At 33.1% G+C, this 20,888-nt stretch overlaps 2 protein-coding genes across 2 annotated transcripts; one reads left to right on the top strand and one right to left on the bottom strand.

Annotated features, from left to right (window-relative positions):
* The first annotated feature begins 612 nt into the window (after window positions 1-612).
* On the top strand, window positions 613-5,113 carry LOC127255321 (uncharacterized). Its single transcript, XM_051280810.1, has 9 exons — window positions 613-863; window positions 1,333-1,404; window positions 1,590-1,679; window positions 2,047-2,089; window positions 2,621-2,727; window positions 2,851-2,946; window positions 3,903-4,093; window positions 4,178-4,247; window positions 4,765-5,113. The coding sequence occupies exons 1-9, from the start codon at window positions 654-656 to the stop codon at window positions 4,870-4,872; spliced, it is 987 nt and encodes a 328-aa protein (XP_051136767.1). The 5' UTR covers window positions 613-653; the 3' UTR covers window positions 4,873-5,113.
* A 2,713-nt stretch (window positions 5,114-7,826) lies between these two features.
* On the bottom strand, window positions 7,827-20,114 carry LOC127255217 (pantothenate kinase 2). Its single transcript, XM_051280664.1, has 23 exons — window positions 19,873-20,114; window positions 19,107-19,459; window positions 18,500-18,712; window positions 18,352-18,413; window positions 17,327-17,443; window positions 16,729-16,848; window positions 16,559-16,653; window positions 16,376-16,469; window positions 15,616-15,747; window positions 13,886-13,998; window positions 13,573-13,765; window positions 12,519-12,733; window positions 12,371-12,415; window positions 12,226-12,274; window positions 11,609-11,691; window positions 11,386-11,502; window positions 10,281-10,344; window positions 9,563-9,709; window positions 9,324-9,482; window positions 9,163-9,246; window positions 8,885-9,082; window positions 8,707-8,778; window positions 7,827-8,131 (listed from the first exon to the last, which is right to left on the bottom strand). Exons 2-23 carry the CDS (start codon window positions 19,411-19,413, stop codon window positions 8,036-8,038), a joined length of 2,775 nt encoding a protein of 924 aa, XP_051136621.1. The 5' UTR covers window positions 19,414-19,459; window positions 19,873-20,114; the 3' UTR covers window positions 7,827-8,035.
* Window positions 20,115-20,888: the final 774 nt, after the last annotated feature.

Genomic DNA, 20,888 nt, shown 5'->3' with positions numbered 1-20,888 from the left:
AATCTCAATTTAAAATCCAAACCCCAAACAAACACACCCTATGAAACAAAAATTTTAAAAATATCTATATAAGGAAAGATATTCAAGTCGAATTAGGGTGTGTTTGTTTGAAGAATTTTGTAAAATTTACTATTCATTTCATTTTTTCGCCCCAAAACATCAAACCAAATACTCCTTTCGTCCCATAGTAGGATACAATTTTTTATTTTTGTAATATCATTTCCTAAGTTAGTAATTTAGTAACTGTACTATCTACATAATATAATTAATATAATCGTTACTTTTATATCATACAATCTAATAAAAACTACAAATTAAAAAAATTGCAAAAATACTTTTATTGGTGCTAACAAATCTAAATATGACCATCAGAAGAAGGCTGAGAGTGCTAACAAATATCAACCTCTATTTATATCACATAATAAAACTATTGAAATTTAAATTTTTATCTATTCAAATCGCAAGTTAAAATTCAAATCCAAAACCGCTTACAAATCAGACCTTAGAATAGATAGTGACATAATATTATTTCTATTATAATTATAATAATAATTATTATTATTTCCGTACATTCTTTTTAAAAAATAAAGACTGCCTATATATATGGCCGACTCCACCGCTTCAGACATCGTTCTTGTCGCCGACAGATCTGAATGAATCGACTCACCGGTGAAGACCATATGGCGCATCTTCCTCCGCCGCTCAACTTGCAAGCTGCTCCATTTGAGGGCGGCAGTAGCTCTCCCGCCGCCGCCGCCGCCGCCGCCGTCAACAAGGACAGGAGGATGCAAACGGCGGAGCAGCTGGTTCTCGATATATGCAATCCTGATCTCAGGGAAAACGCACTCCTCGAACTCTCCAAGGTTCTCTGTTCCCCTATTTTTATTTATACTGTTTTTAACTATGCGGATTTTTCGCCCTGAGAATCGGTCGATGAACGAGGGTTTCTAATTTGGGTAATTTATGCTTCGGAAAAGATCGTAGCGTTTCCTATGGCCCATATTCAGGCTTTATTTTGGTGTTAGTAGAAGAACAATTTTCAATTCAGGGGTATGTAAATCCAGGGAATTTTGGATTGTTTTGATAAAAAGTAGAAAAAATTGATAAAAATTTAGGGTTTAAAACTATGTAAAAAAATGTTGATGTCGGTTTTCTATAGAAAATGTTTATATGAAAAACAGTGATTTCTGAATTATGGAGGTTTAATGGCTAAAGATTTAGTATTTGGTTTTCGGTTGCATTTCTACACCAATTCCTTAGGCGGTGGCTTTTCAAGTCAATTCTTGATTATGACCATTTTTCATTACTTATCCATCATTTTATTTCGAACAGAAGAGAGAGCTGTTTCAAGATTTAGCTCCATTGCTGTGGCATTCCTTCGGCACTATTGCGGCCCTTCTCCAGGTTTGTTCGACAATGTCAGCTAAAAAGTGATCTTCCCTCCTTAGATTATGGGGGTTTGCTAATTTTATGTTAGATGCATTTGCGTTTCAAGATTTTTAAATTATCTTGAATTTGTTATTACCTTAGGATTGGCTTCTGGGGATGATCGATTGATGAAACTTATGTTTTGTTCTTACCTCCTCTAGGAAATTGTCTACATTTACCCGGTTTTATCTCCTCCGAATCTTAGTCCTGCACAGTCGAACAGAGTTTGCAATGCACTTGCTTTACTTCAGGTATTTTCTATCACTTCCTTTGGATTCTCCTCCCACATGTATTTTTGAGATTTCTTGGTATAATTCTTTCGAATTTTGAGGATGTGGAAAGACTTTAATTTCACAAAATGTCAGTATGCATGCCCGGGGATGAGGAGCCGGATATGAAATTCTGTTTTTTTTTTTTTCCATTGTATTTTGTATTCCCTTAAGATTTTTTTGGCTAATTCTACACATTGGAATTTTTTAGAATTAGTGCATAGCATAGTGATTGTTGGTACCGAACAGCAATAGTATTGAAATTTTTTATCCCATGTCCCGTCCGAACAATAAGAAGGACAAAGTTTGCCCTTTCTGTGCTTTACTAAACTGGTTTTCAATGCTGCAGTGTGTGGCGTCACATCCAGAAACGAGAATGCTATTTCTAAATGGTAAATCTCCTTTGTTGATCCTTTGTCTAAAGCTACTATGAGTTCAGGTGTCTTTTGGTGCCTTGAGTCTGCCTTCGGGGGTGTGGAAATTCCAAAACTTTCCATTTTCCAGTGCATTTTGATTCAGAATTTGACTTTGAAAATTCGGAACCCAAAGTGGATTTTTGTTGTAGAATTCACTTTGGGTTCCGAATTTTCGATTCAAATTCCAAATGCAGCAAAACTTACTGATTTCTGAATTTAGGTTTGAACTAGATTGAATATGGAAATTTTGAAATCCGAATCCTTGTTTTAAATTTCAAGTTTCTATCCACAACTGTGGTAAAAGTTTCAAAGTTCCTATTTTATGTTCTTATTATTGTGTTTTTACATCTGAAATTCTAAGTCCAAGTTTATGCACACCATAACCTACAATGGCTTGCCTGTTATTAGGCAGGTCAATATGCTACTTATTTGTAATGTAACTCTTATGATAATCATTCTGCCTTTCCGATGATTCTGATCTAGTCAATATGACTTCTCCTTTTGCAGCCCACATTCCTCTTTACTTGTATCCTTTCCTTAATACAACTAGCAAATCGAGGCCATTTGAGTACTTGAGGCTTACTAGTTTAGGTGTAATTGGTGCTTTGGTCAAGGTATTCCTCGAGCCTCTAATTAGCTTTTAAGTTCGTCTATAACAACATGGATGGTTAAGAATGATACTTTGTATGTTGTTTTTTCCTTAAATAACATGTCTTGTGTTTTCCTTTGGTTGTCAGGTTGATGACACCGAGGTTATCGGCTTTCTTCTATCTACTGAGATCATTCCATTGTGCTTACGCACGATGGAGATGGGAAGTGAATTATCAAAGACAGTTGAGTTTATTCCAAGCATGTTTTCAATTGCCTTTTTTTTTCAGTTTCCTTGAGATGCTAGATGAATATAGTAAAGCCTCTGTAAATTAATAATGTTGGCACCATGAAATTTATTAATTTATTTATTGATCAATAAATTAAAAAATATTAATTTATAGGGTCATTTTTAAATATTTGAAAAATATATTTCCGATTACTAATTTAAATAAAGTTTCTGTCTAAAATCAACTAACTAACGGCTAATCATGATATTTTTACATGATAAATGTAGATTATATGAGTTGACTAAACCTGAAAGTTCATTATACTTATGTTGATAATATTCGGTGGATTATTGTTCATACTTGGCATGTGTATTTGAGAAATTATTGATTTATAGCGGGTGTGTATGTTTTGTGGTTTTTTTATGAATGTATTTTTTTTTATATTGGGTATGAAAAATTGTATCGTTATATAAAAAATAATATTTTGTGTTAAAAATGTTTACTTTCTTAGAGTGGGTAAAGTATGTATATTATATATATAATGCAAAAGTGTGTAGCTATTGTATTTTTTTTTGGTAATATTAATCGGGAAGCATGTCAATTTTTTATTGGGTGTTCATGTATTGATGAAGGATTGTTCCAAAAAGATATTATCTTATTAATTTATGAAAAATTAATCATTGTTCGAAAGGCCCAAGTTGGGACTAAATATATTCTGAAGTGATGATTAATTTATTGAGTATTAATTAATTAATTAATGTTTTTACTGTAAATTCGACTCAAAGATTTATTGATTACTTTCCAAAATGCTTTAAAGCATAGCATTAGTAAGTTTAACTTGAAAATATCTCTTCACATATGGTTTGATGTAAGCAGAGATAAGTTTTAGTACCTTAACCCGATTTTAACCATTCTTTTAATTTAAAATTCTGTTAGTATTTATGTAACGGAACTTTTTTGTGTTGTGACAGGTGGCAACATTTATCGTGCAGAAGATACTACTTGATGATGTGGGCTTGGAATACATCTGCACCACTGCTGAGCGATTCCTTGCTGTTGGTAGAGTGCTTGGGAATATGGTTGCTGCTCTTGCAGAACAGCCATCTTCCCGCCTGCTGAAACACATAATTAGATGCTATCTTCGACTGTCAGATAATCCGAGGTTTGGCTGCATGCGGAAACTGGTTCATTGCATCTTTTTCCCTCATTTCAAACATCAGATGAACTGACAATATTGTTCATGCAGAGCCTGCGATGCACTTAGAAGCTGCCTGCCTGAGATGCTTAGAGATGGAACTTTTAGCGCCTGTCTTCGTGTAAGTGCTTTTCTGTATTATCATTCTGAAACGGAACTTGCCTGTGTTCTTGGTGTGTATTTGTTTGGTCATTTGATTTAGAATTTTGATTTGAATAGTAAAATTTTGAATTGAAATAGTTGTTTGATGTGACATAAATAGGATTTAATATGATGTTTTGAATTTAAAATTGATTTTTAGTGAAAATACAAAATAAGTATTCGATTTGATTTCTTTTTTATTGTTTTTTTTGGAGAGGGGTTTGAGTTGATAGTTGGATAGTAAAAATTTTGAATTGAAATAGTTCTATAATGTGATATAAATAGGTGTGTTGATGTGATGTTTGAATATAAATATTTTTTTAGTATAATATAAAAAATAAATATTTGGTTTAATGTTTATGGGGAAAATTTTTTTGGTGAATAATAGAAATTTTGAGAAATTGGCTAAACAAACACACCCTAAATCACCCAAAAAACACACCCTTGATTGTGTTCAGTGGAGTTAATGTTATTCCTTATTTCTGTGTTCGTTTCAGGAAGATCCGACTACAAGAAGGTGGCTGCAGCAATTGCTTCACAATGTGCAGGTGCCGCGGGTTGGCCTGCCAGCTGGAGGTGGCTTTGATCACATGATGGTCAATTAATTATTTATGATTGCGGTATGCTTTCATAAAGAGTTTTTTGGCTTGTAGATGTGTCCCGGCATGCCTGTTTAGTTGTCTGTTGTATAGTGATCTCCCTTGTTGTTGGTTGCTATATATATGTGGTATGTGCAATAAATTGTACATTTGTGAGATCAGAAGAATTAGCAATAAATTGTCCTGTTGTAACATTCAAAAGATGAAATACCAAAAGGTCTTACAAGGGATTTTAAAAATTTCTATAGCTATCATGCAATGCCTATTTTAATCAGTCGCTAGGGTACATGGATATGGTAAATCATCCTGTTTTAATCTTAGAAAGATGAAATAACCATTATGGCTTATAATGGATTTTTAAAATTTCTGTATCTATTTATCCGATGCCTATTTTGATCCGTCACTAGGGTACAAGGATATGGAAATCAATCCTTTCTTAATCTTCGAATGATGAAATGACCCTTAGGGCTTATAAGGGATTTTTAAAATTTCTTTATCTATTCATGCGATGCCTATTTTGATCAGTGGCTAGGGTACATGGATATGGTAAATCATCCTGTCTTAATCTTCGAAAGATAAATGACCATTAGGGCTTATAATTGATTTTAAAGTTGCAGTATCTATGTCTGTGATGCCTACTTTGATCAGTTGCTAGGGTACACGGATATGATCAATTGAACTATCTGAATCTTCGAAAGATGAAATGACCATTAGTGCTTGTAATGGATTTTAAAGTTCCGGTATCTATTTATGCGATGCCTATTTTGATCAGTTGCTAGGGGAACATGGATATGGACAAGTATGCAAAATGTGCTTATAATTTGAGCTCTTGTTCAGTGAGAAACATAAGTCGTTTTGAGGTTGTTCCGAAAGAAAATAAGCTGAAAAGGCTATTCAAATTAGTTACTTCTTTATACTAAGCGAAGAAACGGATATTGAATGAGCTGTGGTAGACGTCGATGAATGAAAGTATTGTTTCGTTTGTGTTTTCTAAGTGAGTGTTATGAGTGATGATCGGGATGCCCTTTGCACATACCTTTTTATTTGTTTAAGATTATGTTACTTCTTCGAGAATTGCCTTTTGAACTAAAAGTATTAAATTAGAAAATTGTTTCGCTTTATTTTGAGTTTGAAACTTCGCGTCCATCTTTAGTGTATTGGTCGTATTTTTGTATGAGATGGCTAAATTTACCGACGGGAATGGTCAGTGTGTTGATTAGGGATTATTCTTCACCGGCCGACATGTGCTGAGTATGTTTAGTGTCATGTATTAGTTTATATGTTGTATTTATATTATGTTATTGCTGACATGTCTTGTATTATTAATTTATAGGCGTAAGTGTAGGCTACAAGCCCGGTTTTTCTTAAGAGTATGTTAAAACCTTGAAACCTCTTCCACAAAATTATGTTAAAACCTTAAAAGCCTTTTCCAGAAAATTTCATCCCGATTATTTTCCGGTCATCTGTTGATTAGTCCTGCCTGACTTCACTTCTCCTTCACTCTTTCTCGTCTTCATTTTTTCTTGATTTACTAACCTATTTACTAAATTTCGACCTTTTGATTTTCTTGATTTTGATTTTGGTAATGATAGAATTTGTTTTATTTTAGGTAAATTAAATCATATCAAAATCTACAAAAATTAGTTTCCTCGCTTCGGAGGAAAAACACGAACATGTACCAATTAGGAGTCTATATATTGATTAAGTAACACATAAAAGTACTCGGCGCATTAGAATGGAACTTCGGATTTGTTGATACTCACTTTGTAAATCCAAGTTTGCCAAAATTAGTGGCCCCCTAAAAGTAGAAATTTTATTTAGCTAGGAAATACAAGGCTGAAGTCAGTCTGGTGCTGCTTTAATCGAATTAGCATATGTATATGAGTGACCAACATATATTTATAAATATTGTGTTATAAGATAACATATGTGTTAACATATGATGAATATAATATAATATACGTTTGTTATAAATATTCTGAAATATGTATAAATATGAGTTAGTAAGTCCTACAATATATAATATTATGTTGACTTGATCAGATCAATCGTTGATCATAATACATGCCCTAAATATCATGTAGTTTTAGAATTATTCTCTATTCCAATTAAAGAACTATTTCTAAGCAAGATATTTTTATTTTATTATCAAATTAAATATTTATTTTTTATATTATATTAAAAATTACTTTTACATTTAAATTTTCAATTTAAGATCCAAACTCGGAACAAACACACCCTTAAGATGTGTCAAATCACCCTTTGTTTAGTGAAGCCCTCAAGCTGTCTATGTGATCATAACCAAAAATTGGTCAGGCTTTAAACATAATTATTAAAACATGATCCTCTAATTGTGTTTTTCTAGAATTTTCAAAAAATACATATTTTTTTTAAAAAAAATTTAATATATTGCATATTCATTATTTTTTATATTGTTACACAATGTTCTATACATCACATGAAAAAAAATATATATATATATATATTTTCAAAATCTCACTAAACAAACAATGTTACGAACAAAAATTGAATCGATACATATTTAAAAGAGAGGAGATGACAAGGAGCTTTGTTTCATCTCGATTATTAAAATTACTTAACATTTTTTTTAATAATAAAAAATCATGAAAGTATTATAAAAAATTTATTAATTAGTTGATAAAAATAATAAAATAAAAACAATTTGTTTACTGACACTATTCATTTTAAAAAAACCACCGCATCAAATACACTTTTCTTCTCATAAAATATCACATCAAATACTAACTTTTTTCTCTTTTTTTTTTCAAACTTTCAAAAGTCTCCAAAAACATCTATCTAAACAAAGCCGATTCATTTGCTAAAATAAAAATAATAAAATTATAAATGAATAAAATATTTTATTATAAATAGAATATACATAAATTTAGCGAACAATCGAAAATACATACTTCACTTCACTTTAAATTAAATTCTAGAAAAAACGAAAAGACATAAACACATCAATAGCACTTAATAAACCCAAAGATTGTTCACTTAACTTAATAATTAACAATTTAAGTTACCAACAACAACCTCAAACTACTCGACCTGAGATCCAAAGTTTTGATTCACTGAGGTTTATATGCAGCAATATCATCCTCAAAATTTTCCTTCAAATGTTAAAAATCTTTTAGAAAATCTAAAAGATTTAATCACTAGACGCCGATTCGAATCGACACACGCAGTCATAAATGTTTCCACTGATCAGCTTCACAGCTAACCGTTGATTCTTCACCATCGCCAACTGCACCGTCAACGCAGTTACTCTATCAGTATATACGCTAAAAAATTGAATATTTGATATGATATTTTATTATTTTAAAAAAATATATATTTGATGCGACTTAGAAAAAAAATTATTTTTGTGAAAGAATTATGAGTGTTTTCTAATTACATATGCAATTTTTTTTTTTCGAATTTTGCCACTATTCATCCATAGTAATTTTTCCGAAAAACATGCATCAAATATTTATTTTCTCTTAAAAGATATTGCATCAAATATTAGTCGGTGAAAGTGCGTAAGAGATTTTAACATTTTTGCCCATATAAAAAGTAAGTGTATGAGTAAAGTGAGTGTATATGTAATAATATATTTGTAATTTAAATAAAAGTTAAAAGGTATTTTGATATTAATGTATGATTACTTTGATTAGAAAAAGAAATAGATACTTTGAAGTAGAACAGACAAAATAGTAAAAAAAGTACTTTGAATTGGGACGAAGAAAGTATAATTTTTTACTATTTTCGAAAATCTTCAAAACTCTCCTGAACTTTTAAAACTCTTATCTAAACAGAACATTAATCGGAGTCGACAATTACCTTAAGGGCGTCGCATTTGAACTTTGCATTGTAGTTTGTGTGCAGCGCTCGTCCCATCCCTTCGAGAATAATCTGCATTGGTCGACAACCGATAAGCTTCGGCGACATTGCAAACATGAAATGGTTAATGATGCAAAAAAAAAAAAAAAAAAAAAATCTAATCTTTATCGATTTTAACCAGATCGGCATCCTTGGCAGCGGCTGCAAGCTCCGAGCTCACTTGTCGCAGATCTATGCAAGGGCTTCCGCACCCATTCTCGACGACCATTAATGGCACCACCGACTTTGACCTCTCCCGGGGACTATCTTGAAAGTTTATCATTGCATCGACCAATAAGCCACCCGCTTCAGCCGCTCCTCGAAGAATGTCGCAATGCTGTCGAGAAACATTTAAGATTTTTCTGAAAAAAAAAAGAAAATGGGACGGCGAGCCCAGAATTTGTCGAGGAAACAGACCTTAGCAGCCTCGGCAACAATATCGGGTAATTCCATCGCAGTCACGTCGTTTAGCGCAGGAAGGGAATTAGCCACAAGAACAACCTACACAAATTTTTATTTTCCATTTGTCGACGAAACTTTGTAGCTAATGGTTTTATTGATGTTATTAAACGACTTACTTCAGTCCCTCGTCGGAGAAGCTCCCGAGCAAGTGGAAGCATTCCCAAGACGACGTCGGCGCCTGAGTTGTCGACGAAAAGCAGCGCTCTTTTATAGGGTTGCGGCTTCTTCTCTGCCGAACCGAATATCCTCTCTTTGAAAACATCAAAGTCGTCCACCTAAATTTCGAGCGACGCAAATGTTACTAAAAAGGAATGTTAGGGAGTGAAATAAAATGCGACGTTTTTGCAATACAAACCCGCCATGGCCTTTGCATCTTGTCTCGGCTCATTCGGTATATTTCAATAATGGTCCCCTTGTGGTAGAGATCGACACACGCTCGGGATCCCCAGTCAAAAATATTTGCGGCGAGTACTCCCTCCACTAATGTCAACAGCCTTGTTTCCTGCTCGGGAAATTATATTAATTAATCTACAAAAAAAAAAGTCGCACAGACACACACCAACAATAATACTCACTCCGTGGTCTAAATTTATGTTCACTTTCTTTTCTAAATTATCATAAAAAATATTCTCGCTTTTCTTTTTAGTAAAAAATCATCTTACTTTTTACTTCTAATATAAAAGATAAACAGTTACAGAGTTATGTTCTTTAGTGGATTCTTCAAATTTTTCACTATTGAATTAATTTTTTTTTCAAAAACATCAAATTAAATGTTTATTTATTATTACTTATATTATACTAAAAATTAATTTTACGTTAAAAATATCATATGAATACTTATTTACTATCATATTAAACAAGTATTCAAATTCAATATCTTAATATTCATAAATCCAAACTCAATATTCAAATCCTCAAACAAACACACCCAAACGTACACACCCGTATTAAAACTTATGCTCAAAAGTTTGAAGACATAGGAAGAGTTATAACTTAGATATAAACAAGACAATTCACATAATCTAAATTCATATGATAATTTGCAAAAGATCATTAAACCAATCATGACTAACCTCATTCATGCCGTCTAATTCCCTCAACAGATCGGGGAGAACTGCAAGTGATGCCTCGTTTTCCCTGTTACGAATGTGAGAATTGAAATCTGAATGAGTGCCATATGGTCATCATAACAAAAGACGGCATAAAAATAAAAAAATAAGTTTGTATAAGACTATTACCGCCTAGATTGTAATGAATTTAATCATGAACATACAAATAAATGTTTATCTAATACTACACAAGACTGCAAGTGAAGGCACTGAGAATTACTTCGATAATAGAACATTATGTTACCTAAAAACATCAAAATCCATCATAATACTTCAGTCAGAATAAATTTCTTTGCTTGAATATATAAACAGAAATACAAACTTTAGTAATGGCTTAAATGATATCCCTATTGATTTTCAACACAAGCATACACGAACGCGATGCATACATAAATTATATTCAAGTATACTTACATTTTGAAAACTAATAACTAATCATATACTTCCTCCGTCCGCCTCTAAGGATCACATTTACATTTTGCGTCATTGTACTTAACATTAAAAATATTTTTATATTTGTATAATTTTTTATACAAATATCTTTTTATTAGTTTTATAAGACACTAATGGAAGTATTTTTGCATTTTTTATAATTTTTACTACGTTTTAAAATAATAATTAATATTCAAAGATTAACACGGAAAAAGTAAATGAAACCCTTAGAGCCGGACGGAGATAGTATTTCTATGTAGAAGTCAATTATTTGTACAGATTGTTCACTTTACAATTCTATTTTTCTATTATTCATTCCCACGCACCTCAATAAAAATACAAAAATATCTCATAATATATTATATCAAATTGTAATTTAAAAAAGAATCACAAAATATATTTGTCTCTACACCCCACCCTCTACCTCGTTTGTCACTTTTCTTAAGCACATCTATGTCACGGCAGAATTAGAACCATTGGAATGAAAACGAATGAAATACAAGACCATTTTCAAACAAGTCCACTTAAAGAACTAAAATGATAAAATGTGTCATTTATCGAATCAAAATTGCTGTAATTTCCCTTTGTTAAGGCGCAAGACAATTCTATAGATGTCAATCCGTGCGGAATTAATTACCTCTGTTTTATGCCTCTGTAGGCATCACGAAAATGGAACTCCCTCAAGCACTCTTCTCTTAGCTCTAATAGGTTTGCTAGCCCCAGCTTTCCATACGCGGCTGGCTCCTCCATCAGCCTATCGAGCAGAAGTTAAAATATCACAAATGAGGAGCCCAAAAACACCAATATATATATATACATATTTCTTAAGTATAAGATATGAGTAATGATTAAGTTAGAACCTTGCAAGGTGAGCAGAGAATGCGCGGGCGAATGCATCGCCCCTTCTCTTGGCATCATCGGTGCCACCTTCACTCGCCACAGCCTGCAAAAGTTTCACGAATCTTCCATAGTTGTACATAGAAATATAAGATGCAATCAAAACTAACACATAGCAAGCCACAAATGTTCAGAAAATGACAGGGATTTTCCGATCATAATTGCAGCATCAGCACAGTCGCCAAAGTAGCATTCGATTTCTTAAGTTTCTAATAAATAGGAGAAAATTTTTCATACTTAGTTGAAGCTTCGCATAAAGTTTGATTATTGGAAGTTGAACATTTCATGAAAATGTCAAGCAGTAGTTAAAGTTAAGGATTTAGAAAGAGAAATATTGATAAATAATGCGAAATCGCGAAATCAAGAGCCACAAATTCAGCTTTATCCAATAACATAAGTTGAAAAAATAAGACTAGAACAGAGCGAAAGGTAAATTTCCAAACTTCAAATTTTGGTATAAGAGATTCGTTTGCAACTTATACCCATTGATAAATAGTGTTGCAGTCAGGTGCATATCATTTTCCAACACAATTGTTCAGATTAGCGAGGAGACAATAGAACAAAAGACCTTTTAAACTACCTTCTCAACAAGATCCGGCATATGCTCTGATAAGACGGCGAACCAATACCTACATTAAATAAGAAAATTTATACGGGATTAAGGACAACAAAAGGGGGATGAATCAGAACGGCAAATGCATAGCTATCAAATTTTTGGTACTCACTCTAGCTCACCAGGATCAGAAAGATCGATAGTGTTCGGCTCATATCTGCATATAAAGATTTCAACAAAATGTCACTGTTCGAGCAAACTTACAAAGAAGAAAGTATTTCCAATTAATATCAGTCTACTGAATCATTTAATTCACTCACAGTTTTGGATCAGCCAACAACGGAAACACCTCCAAACTCGGTACGAGATGGAGAACGCCCACATTGAGTTTGCTAGCATCAGAACGTAAGATATCTCCTCTGGATGACGGAACTTCGAATCCCCCAAGGCCAGTAGTTCCCGGGGGACTCATTGGAACAGGAGCCGGCGCGGTAATTTCAGTTCCCTTCAGCACAAACTTCTCCATCCAAGAGATCTGCGACAGCCACACGCAAAAAAAAATAAAAATCAGCTTATAGAAAAGCATTCATGTCATAGAATCTCTAATGTTACTCCATATCCAGAAATCCTACTCACGGTTCAGATTAATCAACCAAGTTAAGAAATATAAAGGGGAAGGATATTAGACACGGGATAGCTCAGCATAACGGACAGCCAACAAACTAAAGAAATATATCAAGGCAGTAATCCGGCCGCATCAAATAAAGCTCTTCTGACAAATTTCATGACAAAAAATTAAAAAAAATAAAAAATTTCACGAGAAAAATGCTTTGCTTATAAACCCACCAAACCTTTTAATTGCTGCATAAATCAATTTTCAAAATCAATAATAATTTTCCTAACAAAAACAATATGAAGAGACTGAGAAACTGTATTACCACATCTTTATGTAAAAAAGTTTCTGTAAAGCTAAATAGTCGTTATATAATATATATATATATGTATATATTAATATGCCTGGTGCTCAAGGAACCTTTCAATTTACTCCAGAGCTTTTGAAACTGAAAAAGCAGTAGAGAATATATTCCAAAACATGATAAGTGCCCATTGAGACCCGTATAAGGTTAGTTCTTTTATGTCTCATTCAATCGAAGGGAACACGTGTTAGTAAACTGAATAAGCAAATATCATGTGTTGAAGGGAATCTTAAATTTCCTTTTTTCTAAAAAAAAAATGAATATATATATATATACACACATAAATAGCCATGGAGATATGAACAAAAGCGACAGATAATCGAATGCAGTGATATTCCTAAACCCAAAATCATAATGATAGGCAAAATTAACCGTGCTTGTCAATAAATTTGCCTGCCTTTTCGTTAAGATCTCCTAAAGGTGGACCATGAACATTTCCTCCAATATATGGTGCACCCATTGGGAACCTTTCAACCAGCTGATGAACCATAAGGTCATCCAGCCCGTGCTTTTCATAGCTCATAAAGGCACCTAATGCTCCTAGAAACCCTTCGTGCCTCAAAAACATTGCCTCGGCTTGCCCCTGTGACCTAAAAGTGTGCAGGTACGAAAAATCCAAAAAATGGTGTTCAAAAGGGTGTCAAAGTGAGAATGCAGCGATAGTCATAATTAATTCATATAAAGCTTCTGCAACATGTTTTCGACATTACCAAAATTGAACAGCAAATGAAATGGTGTCCATAGTGTAAGCATGGCCCCTGATGAAAAACCCTCCGAAGAATATTCTCTTAAGCCCAAAGCGCAATGCATTTAAGTAAGATATCTGAAGATTATTAAAAACAATATCACATTTCATGTAAGAACATTCTTTCGTCTATGAAAGATGATGGTTGACAGCTGTAGAGCTGTCTTGTCATACAAGAGAAAGGAATATAGTGATGAAAGATGGTGAATTAAGCAAACACTGATGAAGAATGTCAACTCAATAGTAAAATAATGTGCAACACACAGGTGTTTCCGCTACCAGAGATTTCTAATTTCAGAAAGATCTTATTGCTCCAATAATAAATTTGGTGAATTTACAGATTCTTCGAACATGGAAGCACACTATCCTCCAAACATGGTAACAAAGGCTCTATCTGGACCTCATCTCACTCTATTAATCAAATTCCAACCATCCCCCCTCCCCACCCAACCCCCCAAAACCATCAAATCAGTCACTTATTTTTCATTTAATATATTAAAAAATAAAATCAAATTTACATTCAAAATATCGTATTAAAATTTTTCAGGTCAATCACTATTTCAATTGAAATTTTTACTATTCTCACAACCAAATTCAAACTTTAAAGGAACACACTGTTTATGATTTGTGCTTCAAAGTGTGTTTGTTAGTTCAACACCCCAAATTTGTCAAAACACCTATGTGCTTTTCTTCCCACAAAAATAATATTAGTCTTACTTATATTATACTTATTTTATTCAAACTCTTATGTGCTTGTGTTCATAGTCATGTATTAGTTTATAATAAAACATTTAAATATCTACCTTCATATCATCATACTATTCAAAAGCCATGACTTAATAATTTTTATTCAATCTTTACAGAAAATAATCAAATCATACACGTCTAATATATATATATACACACACACACAAATATATATTCAGCTCTTCAATCAGTCATCGCAATTAACTCAACAAAAACCACAATATAATGCACTCAAACTTTAAATCCAAACAAAGAATATACATAGTTCATCATCACATCTTTTGAATAATATATATATATATTGTTTCATATTTCTAATGCCTAACTAAGAAAAGATGCAGGGCAGATATACGTAGTCCATTAAATAACAAACATAGAAAAATCAAACTAGTGATGCTAAAGTATATTACTATTAAGTGCAGTGCGAAATCACAATGTTATTTTATTTATTTTTAGAAGCAAGTACTTATACGGTGACAATCGGGGTGATTTCAATCTCTTACAAGGAAATAGAGTGTGTTTGTTTTGGATTTCACTTTTTTCTAAACACATTGTTTCCGATAAAACTATACTATTTTTTCATTACAAACATCACAACAAACAATTATTTTACCTAAACAAAACAACAAAAATCAAACCACACAAACACTAAACAAACACACCCTAAATGTTCGGCCCATTAATACAGCATATACAGTGAGTTCAGATGTAGAATTTACAATCTACAGAACCATTGGTCTTTTGTTTGGAACATTATTTTCTGTGGACACCGATAATTCAAGAGTAATTAACTCCTATATATAACTTGCCCCTTTCAATTTCGCGAACCACTTTCATTACATCAAACAGAAATAATTGCAGCTTTTAACATAAATTAAAGAAGAAAAACAAGATTCATATATAAGGCCATGTATGTTAAAATCAAGTAAATTTCGCAGCCACACTTGCCTGACCAATATTATAGGATATCATTCGCAAGAGAGACAGAGATATATCTTCAGGTCTGTAGTCTTCAAGGTCTTTATTTTCCGAGATAGCCTTCCCAAAACTAGAAGCAATAGTCGATGCAGAAAGACCAATCTGTGGTACTTACAAAATTGTCAGAATTAGAAAATGAATAAGAGAACGAAGAAAAAGGCATAACAGGAAAGAATTAGAAATATTTTCAGAGATAGCTTTCCCACAACTAGAACCAGTAGTCGATGTAGAAAGACCAATCTGCGACACTTACAATATTTTCAGACTAAGAAAATGAACTAAACAAAACATTTACTGGACAACATAACATTTACCGTAAATATTGGCAAAATAGCATAAAACTCATCTGAAATTTATGAAAATTGCGCAAAACCCTCCATTGTTTTCAAATTGCTTCCCTTATAGTTTCAGAAACATTGTGCTTAACCCCCTCCGTCATTAGTTAATGGTGATTCGTAGTTATAGAGTTTCTTAATTATCTTCGCAGTTAGGACGTGTCCAAAACAATCACCATTAACTAATGACGGAAGGTTAACTAATGACGGAAGGGACTTAAATACAGAGTTTTGAAACTATAAAGAAGTCTGACACAATTTTGAAACAATGAATTGTTTCACGCAATTTTCATAAATCACAAATAGGTTTTATGTTATTTTGCCGTAATTATTGGTGACGATGTTAGACAGGGAAACAAATAAGGATGTACAAATGCACTATATAGTTGGCGTACCTTCGAGTAGTCCATGCCACCATAAATATCTCCTACTAGCATGTCGATGGTTCGGTTATCTCCCCGTTGACTCAGCTCCAATAGTTCATCAAAACTAATTAGAGAAAACGAAGTTCGAAAATTAAATTGCGGCAAACATTTAAATTAGGAAGGCTACAAATTCAAGAATGACATTAACACAACCTTTTACACTTGGTTAAGAGCTTCCCAAGACCCCAGTAGGTGCCCCCACCAACATTTGTTCCACTAACACGCTCAAACGTTCCGTCCCCATCAACCTGTAGACAGGGTAGGTTCCTTTGTTACCGAGCAGGGAAGGAAGGAAGAGAATTGCATGCAATATAAGTTAATACCTTGATCATACTGACACCAGATCCTATGTTGACGAGAAGGTAAGGGAACAGGTCATTCGAGTCAATCTGCACAAACTCTTTATGGCCCTCCTTGTGTGTAAAAGCTTCATGTCGAATCGCCTGCATAAGACACAATGGAAGGTAGTCGTCTTGAAAAGTAGGAACATAAAATAAATAGGAGCAAAATACACCTCAACAAATTGTAAGAAGAGCCACCCGCCTTGCGACATATGCAGTTCAATAATTTTTATAATTTTATCTTATACAATTAAACCTCAATGGAATAATTACAAAATTTCGATCTTGAACTTCCAGTGCATCTAGAGCCACTACATAATTACGACTGTTCTACATTAATGATGCACCGGCACATAGCTGTGTTCAGTTGACTAATACAGGGTCGCGGAGACATTAAATTATCTTGGAGCAGTAAGAAAATGCATACAAATATCTCTTCTTTTTTTTTTTCTTTTTTTTTCTTCATTTAATAAACTACTCTTTACATTTTATTGGTTGAAGATGCTCTAACGATATTTTTGGCTACGATAATAATCGTCGCAATGAAACCAACAAAAAATAAATGAAATTGATGTCACACCTTGAGTAAAAAATTTGCACCAGCTACCAGGCAGTTCATTTCATCCTCTTTCTCTATACTGATCCCAAGCCTTTCCTTGAAAAGATCGTTAAACTTGTAAGCCCCACCACCTGTTGCCTGCAAACAAATCCTTCTTAGTTAATATGAATAAATGCCTGTCTTTCACGTTAACATGGAAAGTTCCCTCATAATACCACTTCAATAATGTCGACTCCATTAATACAATGAAATTTATATTGTATAGTGTAGGTCATTTGTCTTAAGACCAGTAAGCAAATTGGACTTCCCATAATATCAACCTCGGTATGTAAAACAAAAACAATGTCTAATCAGAAAGATATTTTGTAACAAAAATAACAATACGACAAAAATCAGTAACGGACAAAATATCAGTAAAACAAGTTCCATTATAGTTATTCAATTTTTCAGAGCACACATAGAAAGAAGTAAAGGCAACCGACAAAACATCCATACACAAAATGACTATGTTATAATATTATACGGCTTGTTCACATTGTGTTTCTTTTTTCTTTTTTTTCATTTATTTTATTATTCAATTTCTCAATTTCCTTCCAAAAAGATGACTTCCAACAACTATTTCACCTCAAAAACTTAAAAATTAAAAGACATAATTGCTTATAACTCACTTGTGATTTTGGAAATCTACATCATTTTCTCATCTAGTTTAAAAATTGCGCAGCTTTCCCTCGTTTTTCCAAAAACAATGCACAAAATCCCCCAAATTGCAGTGTCTGAACAGTAATAGCTTCCACCAACCCGTTATGTTCAAATGTTTGGAGGATTTTATTCAATGTTTTCGAAAACACGATGGAAGGTTGCGCAATTTTTAAACCTTGAGTGGAATGACTTTCCATGCCTCAAGTTATAAGCAATTTATCCAAATTAAAAACACAGAAACTGAAAGGTGAAAAAAAAAAAACACATACTTTTCTTGTTAATGCATCACCATAAGAGAAGAATCATCTAATCATATTAAAGAAGTGCATGTCGACGTAGAGAAATACCTTAATTACGGTGTTCTGAGTGTTTGGACTCCCTTCAGATTGCCAATGCTGTGAATCCATTCCTGTAACCAGACAGTAGAGCACAAGATTAAACAAACTGCAATTCGAAAAAGCACGAAACTTCGAGGTAGTTAAGGAATATACATACCACCATGATGAAGCTGCTTGGAGTAGATGAAATCCAAGCATTCATTAATTTTAGAAGTTTCAAACTTCACAAAATGCAGCCTCCCGCCAAGAATCGGGTAGCTCCTCCTATTTACATTGGTCATGCTAAGTCTCGCCTTGATTGTCTTTCTCTTTGCGTCGTTGACAGGCTGATTCTCATGTCTTGAGAAATACACCAACTTAATGAGCGATCCTGCCAAAGTACACATTGTTACTCAACAAATTGATGCCATTGAAGGCAATCTAACAGAATGTCTTTGAAATCACTGTCATAACCTCATTAGTACTACTACTCTACGACAAAATAAGAACATACTAAACTCAGTTTACCTACACACTTTTGTAACTTTTGGTAATATTCATGTACATTAATTTTCTTCAAAAAAAAGCATCACAATCAAAATACATTTTTCATCTCCCAAATCATCATATCAAAAACCCAACTTTTCACAATCTCATCATTTTCCGAAACTCCCCAAAATTCAATCTAAATGGAGCCTAAGCCTTCTATGAAATGCTTATATGTGAAGGGTAAGAAAAGGGCTAAAAGAAACACTCCTTTATGACAAGAAAACCTCAAAATTCACCTCCAATATCCAAAGCCAGATGAGAAATATCATCAGACTGATTAGGCAACAGAATTGTAGGATCTTTCTCCTCAAAATTCCCTTGTATGGCCGCTTTGCTGAGGTCCAACTGTGGCCTGGATGATGAACGGTGAATCGAATTTCCTCCCAGTGGTGCCATCTCCTTCTCTCCCGACTCACCCGATCTCCCTGGAGCTCCTCCTACACTAGAGTCTGCAACTGAATTCTGATTGGCAGAAGCAGCAATATTTATGTAGCCGTCAATCCCAATGTTGGGTTCTTGGTGGTCCTCCGTTGAACTATCCATTGTAATTACTCTACCTGTCTAACCCCAAACTGTTTCTCTTCTTACTCTAGTCAAAAAAGACAAATTTTGATTAGGTCAGCAGCCCCATGTAACTAATTAATTCAAAATTCAAAAGTCCAAATATGGATAAGACTATGAGAATCCAAGCAGCGACAGTACAAACTAAAGATTAACGAGCAGATGAACTACAGGCCGCCATGAAAGAGCAGAACCCATAAGCCCAAACTGATATATGTTTTCAAATCTAATCCTGAAGGGGAAAACAGGTCGATCCTTCGAGGAAAATAGAAATTTTTGAACAAAAATAAAAAATTGAAAAAAACCAGAGGCCGCCCGCGAAATTAAACATCTACTGGAATTAATTGGCGTAGGCGGTGGAAGGGCAATGCAGCGAAGCAATAATTAAAGCCATTTTTCTTATTGTGATTGAGAAGCCAGCGATGCAACAGCCAATTATACCTCGAGCTACTCTTGATAAAAATTTGGAGATAATGGAGAAAGACTCAACAACGATGGAAGCTTTTAAATGAAATTGAAACCATGAAAAAACGAAGAAAACTCTCTCTCTCTCTCTCTCTCTCTCTCTCTTCTCACGTGTGCGTCGGTCTGGTACGGACAGTAAGAAGTGAAGTGCAGACGGCGACGACAATTCTGGCCGAAGAACGATTAGGAAAGAATAATTTAGATGAGAAGGAAAGAAAGGATTGAATATACATACATATATTCAAGCGTTGTATGAGTGGTGGAGGTAGTGATGGAGATTTTGGTTCTTGGATTTGGATTTGATTTTTCTTTTTTTGTTTTTTTCAAGTAAGAATAGTCAGGGCTGCTGAATTTTTGTCAGTAAATTGTTTCTCAAGTCAAGTCCATTGTGAGGACTTTTGGAGATGAAGATTAGGGGTTTGTTTCTTTCTATCAAAATTTCAGGGTTTTATTATTTATAAATTATATGTTTTTTTTTTAAAAAAAAAATTACTCCCTCCGAGAATGCATTTATGTTTTGCATGTAGATTTTTAAATATTAGTATTATATTGAATTAGAGTAAAAAAAATAAAAATATTGATATAATATAAAACTAATGGCATTTGTGTAATATTTTCTAAATTGAAATGGTATTTATTATGTTAACTGGGTAGTACAATTACTAAATTAAGATATGATAACTTATGTTTGAGGACGGACGAAAATAAAAAATGATAACCTTTCAATATGAACGAATGGAGTATAAAATATTTTATTATATATTTTTTAATATTAAATTCATATTATTTTTTTCAAAACTATCAGAAGAATTTATACACTACATTTTTCATCTTAATTTGTTCATACATATTTTTATTTTTTAATAAATTTATTAATTTTAAATATATCAAATATACTCATTATATCCATACTTGTTAGATTTGTTTTTCCATTTTACTATTTCAACTATTTTATCCCAAAAAATATCAAATCAAACACCTATTTTTTATTT

Source organism: Andrographis paniculata, unplaced genomic scaffold (genome assembly GCF_009805555.1).
Source record: "Andrographis paniculata isolate CXL003 unplaced genomic scaffold, ASM980555v1 Contig53END, whole genome shotgun sequence".
Lineage (NCBI taxonomy): Eukaryota > Viridiplantae > Streptophyta > Magnoliopsida > Lamiales > Acanthaceae > Andrographis > Andrographis paniculata.
The sequence above is the reverse complement of the archived record's forward strand: the minus strand, read 5'-3'. Positions and strand labels throughout refer to the sequence as shown.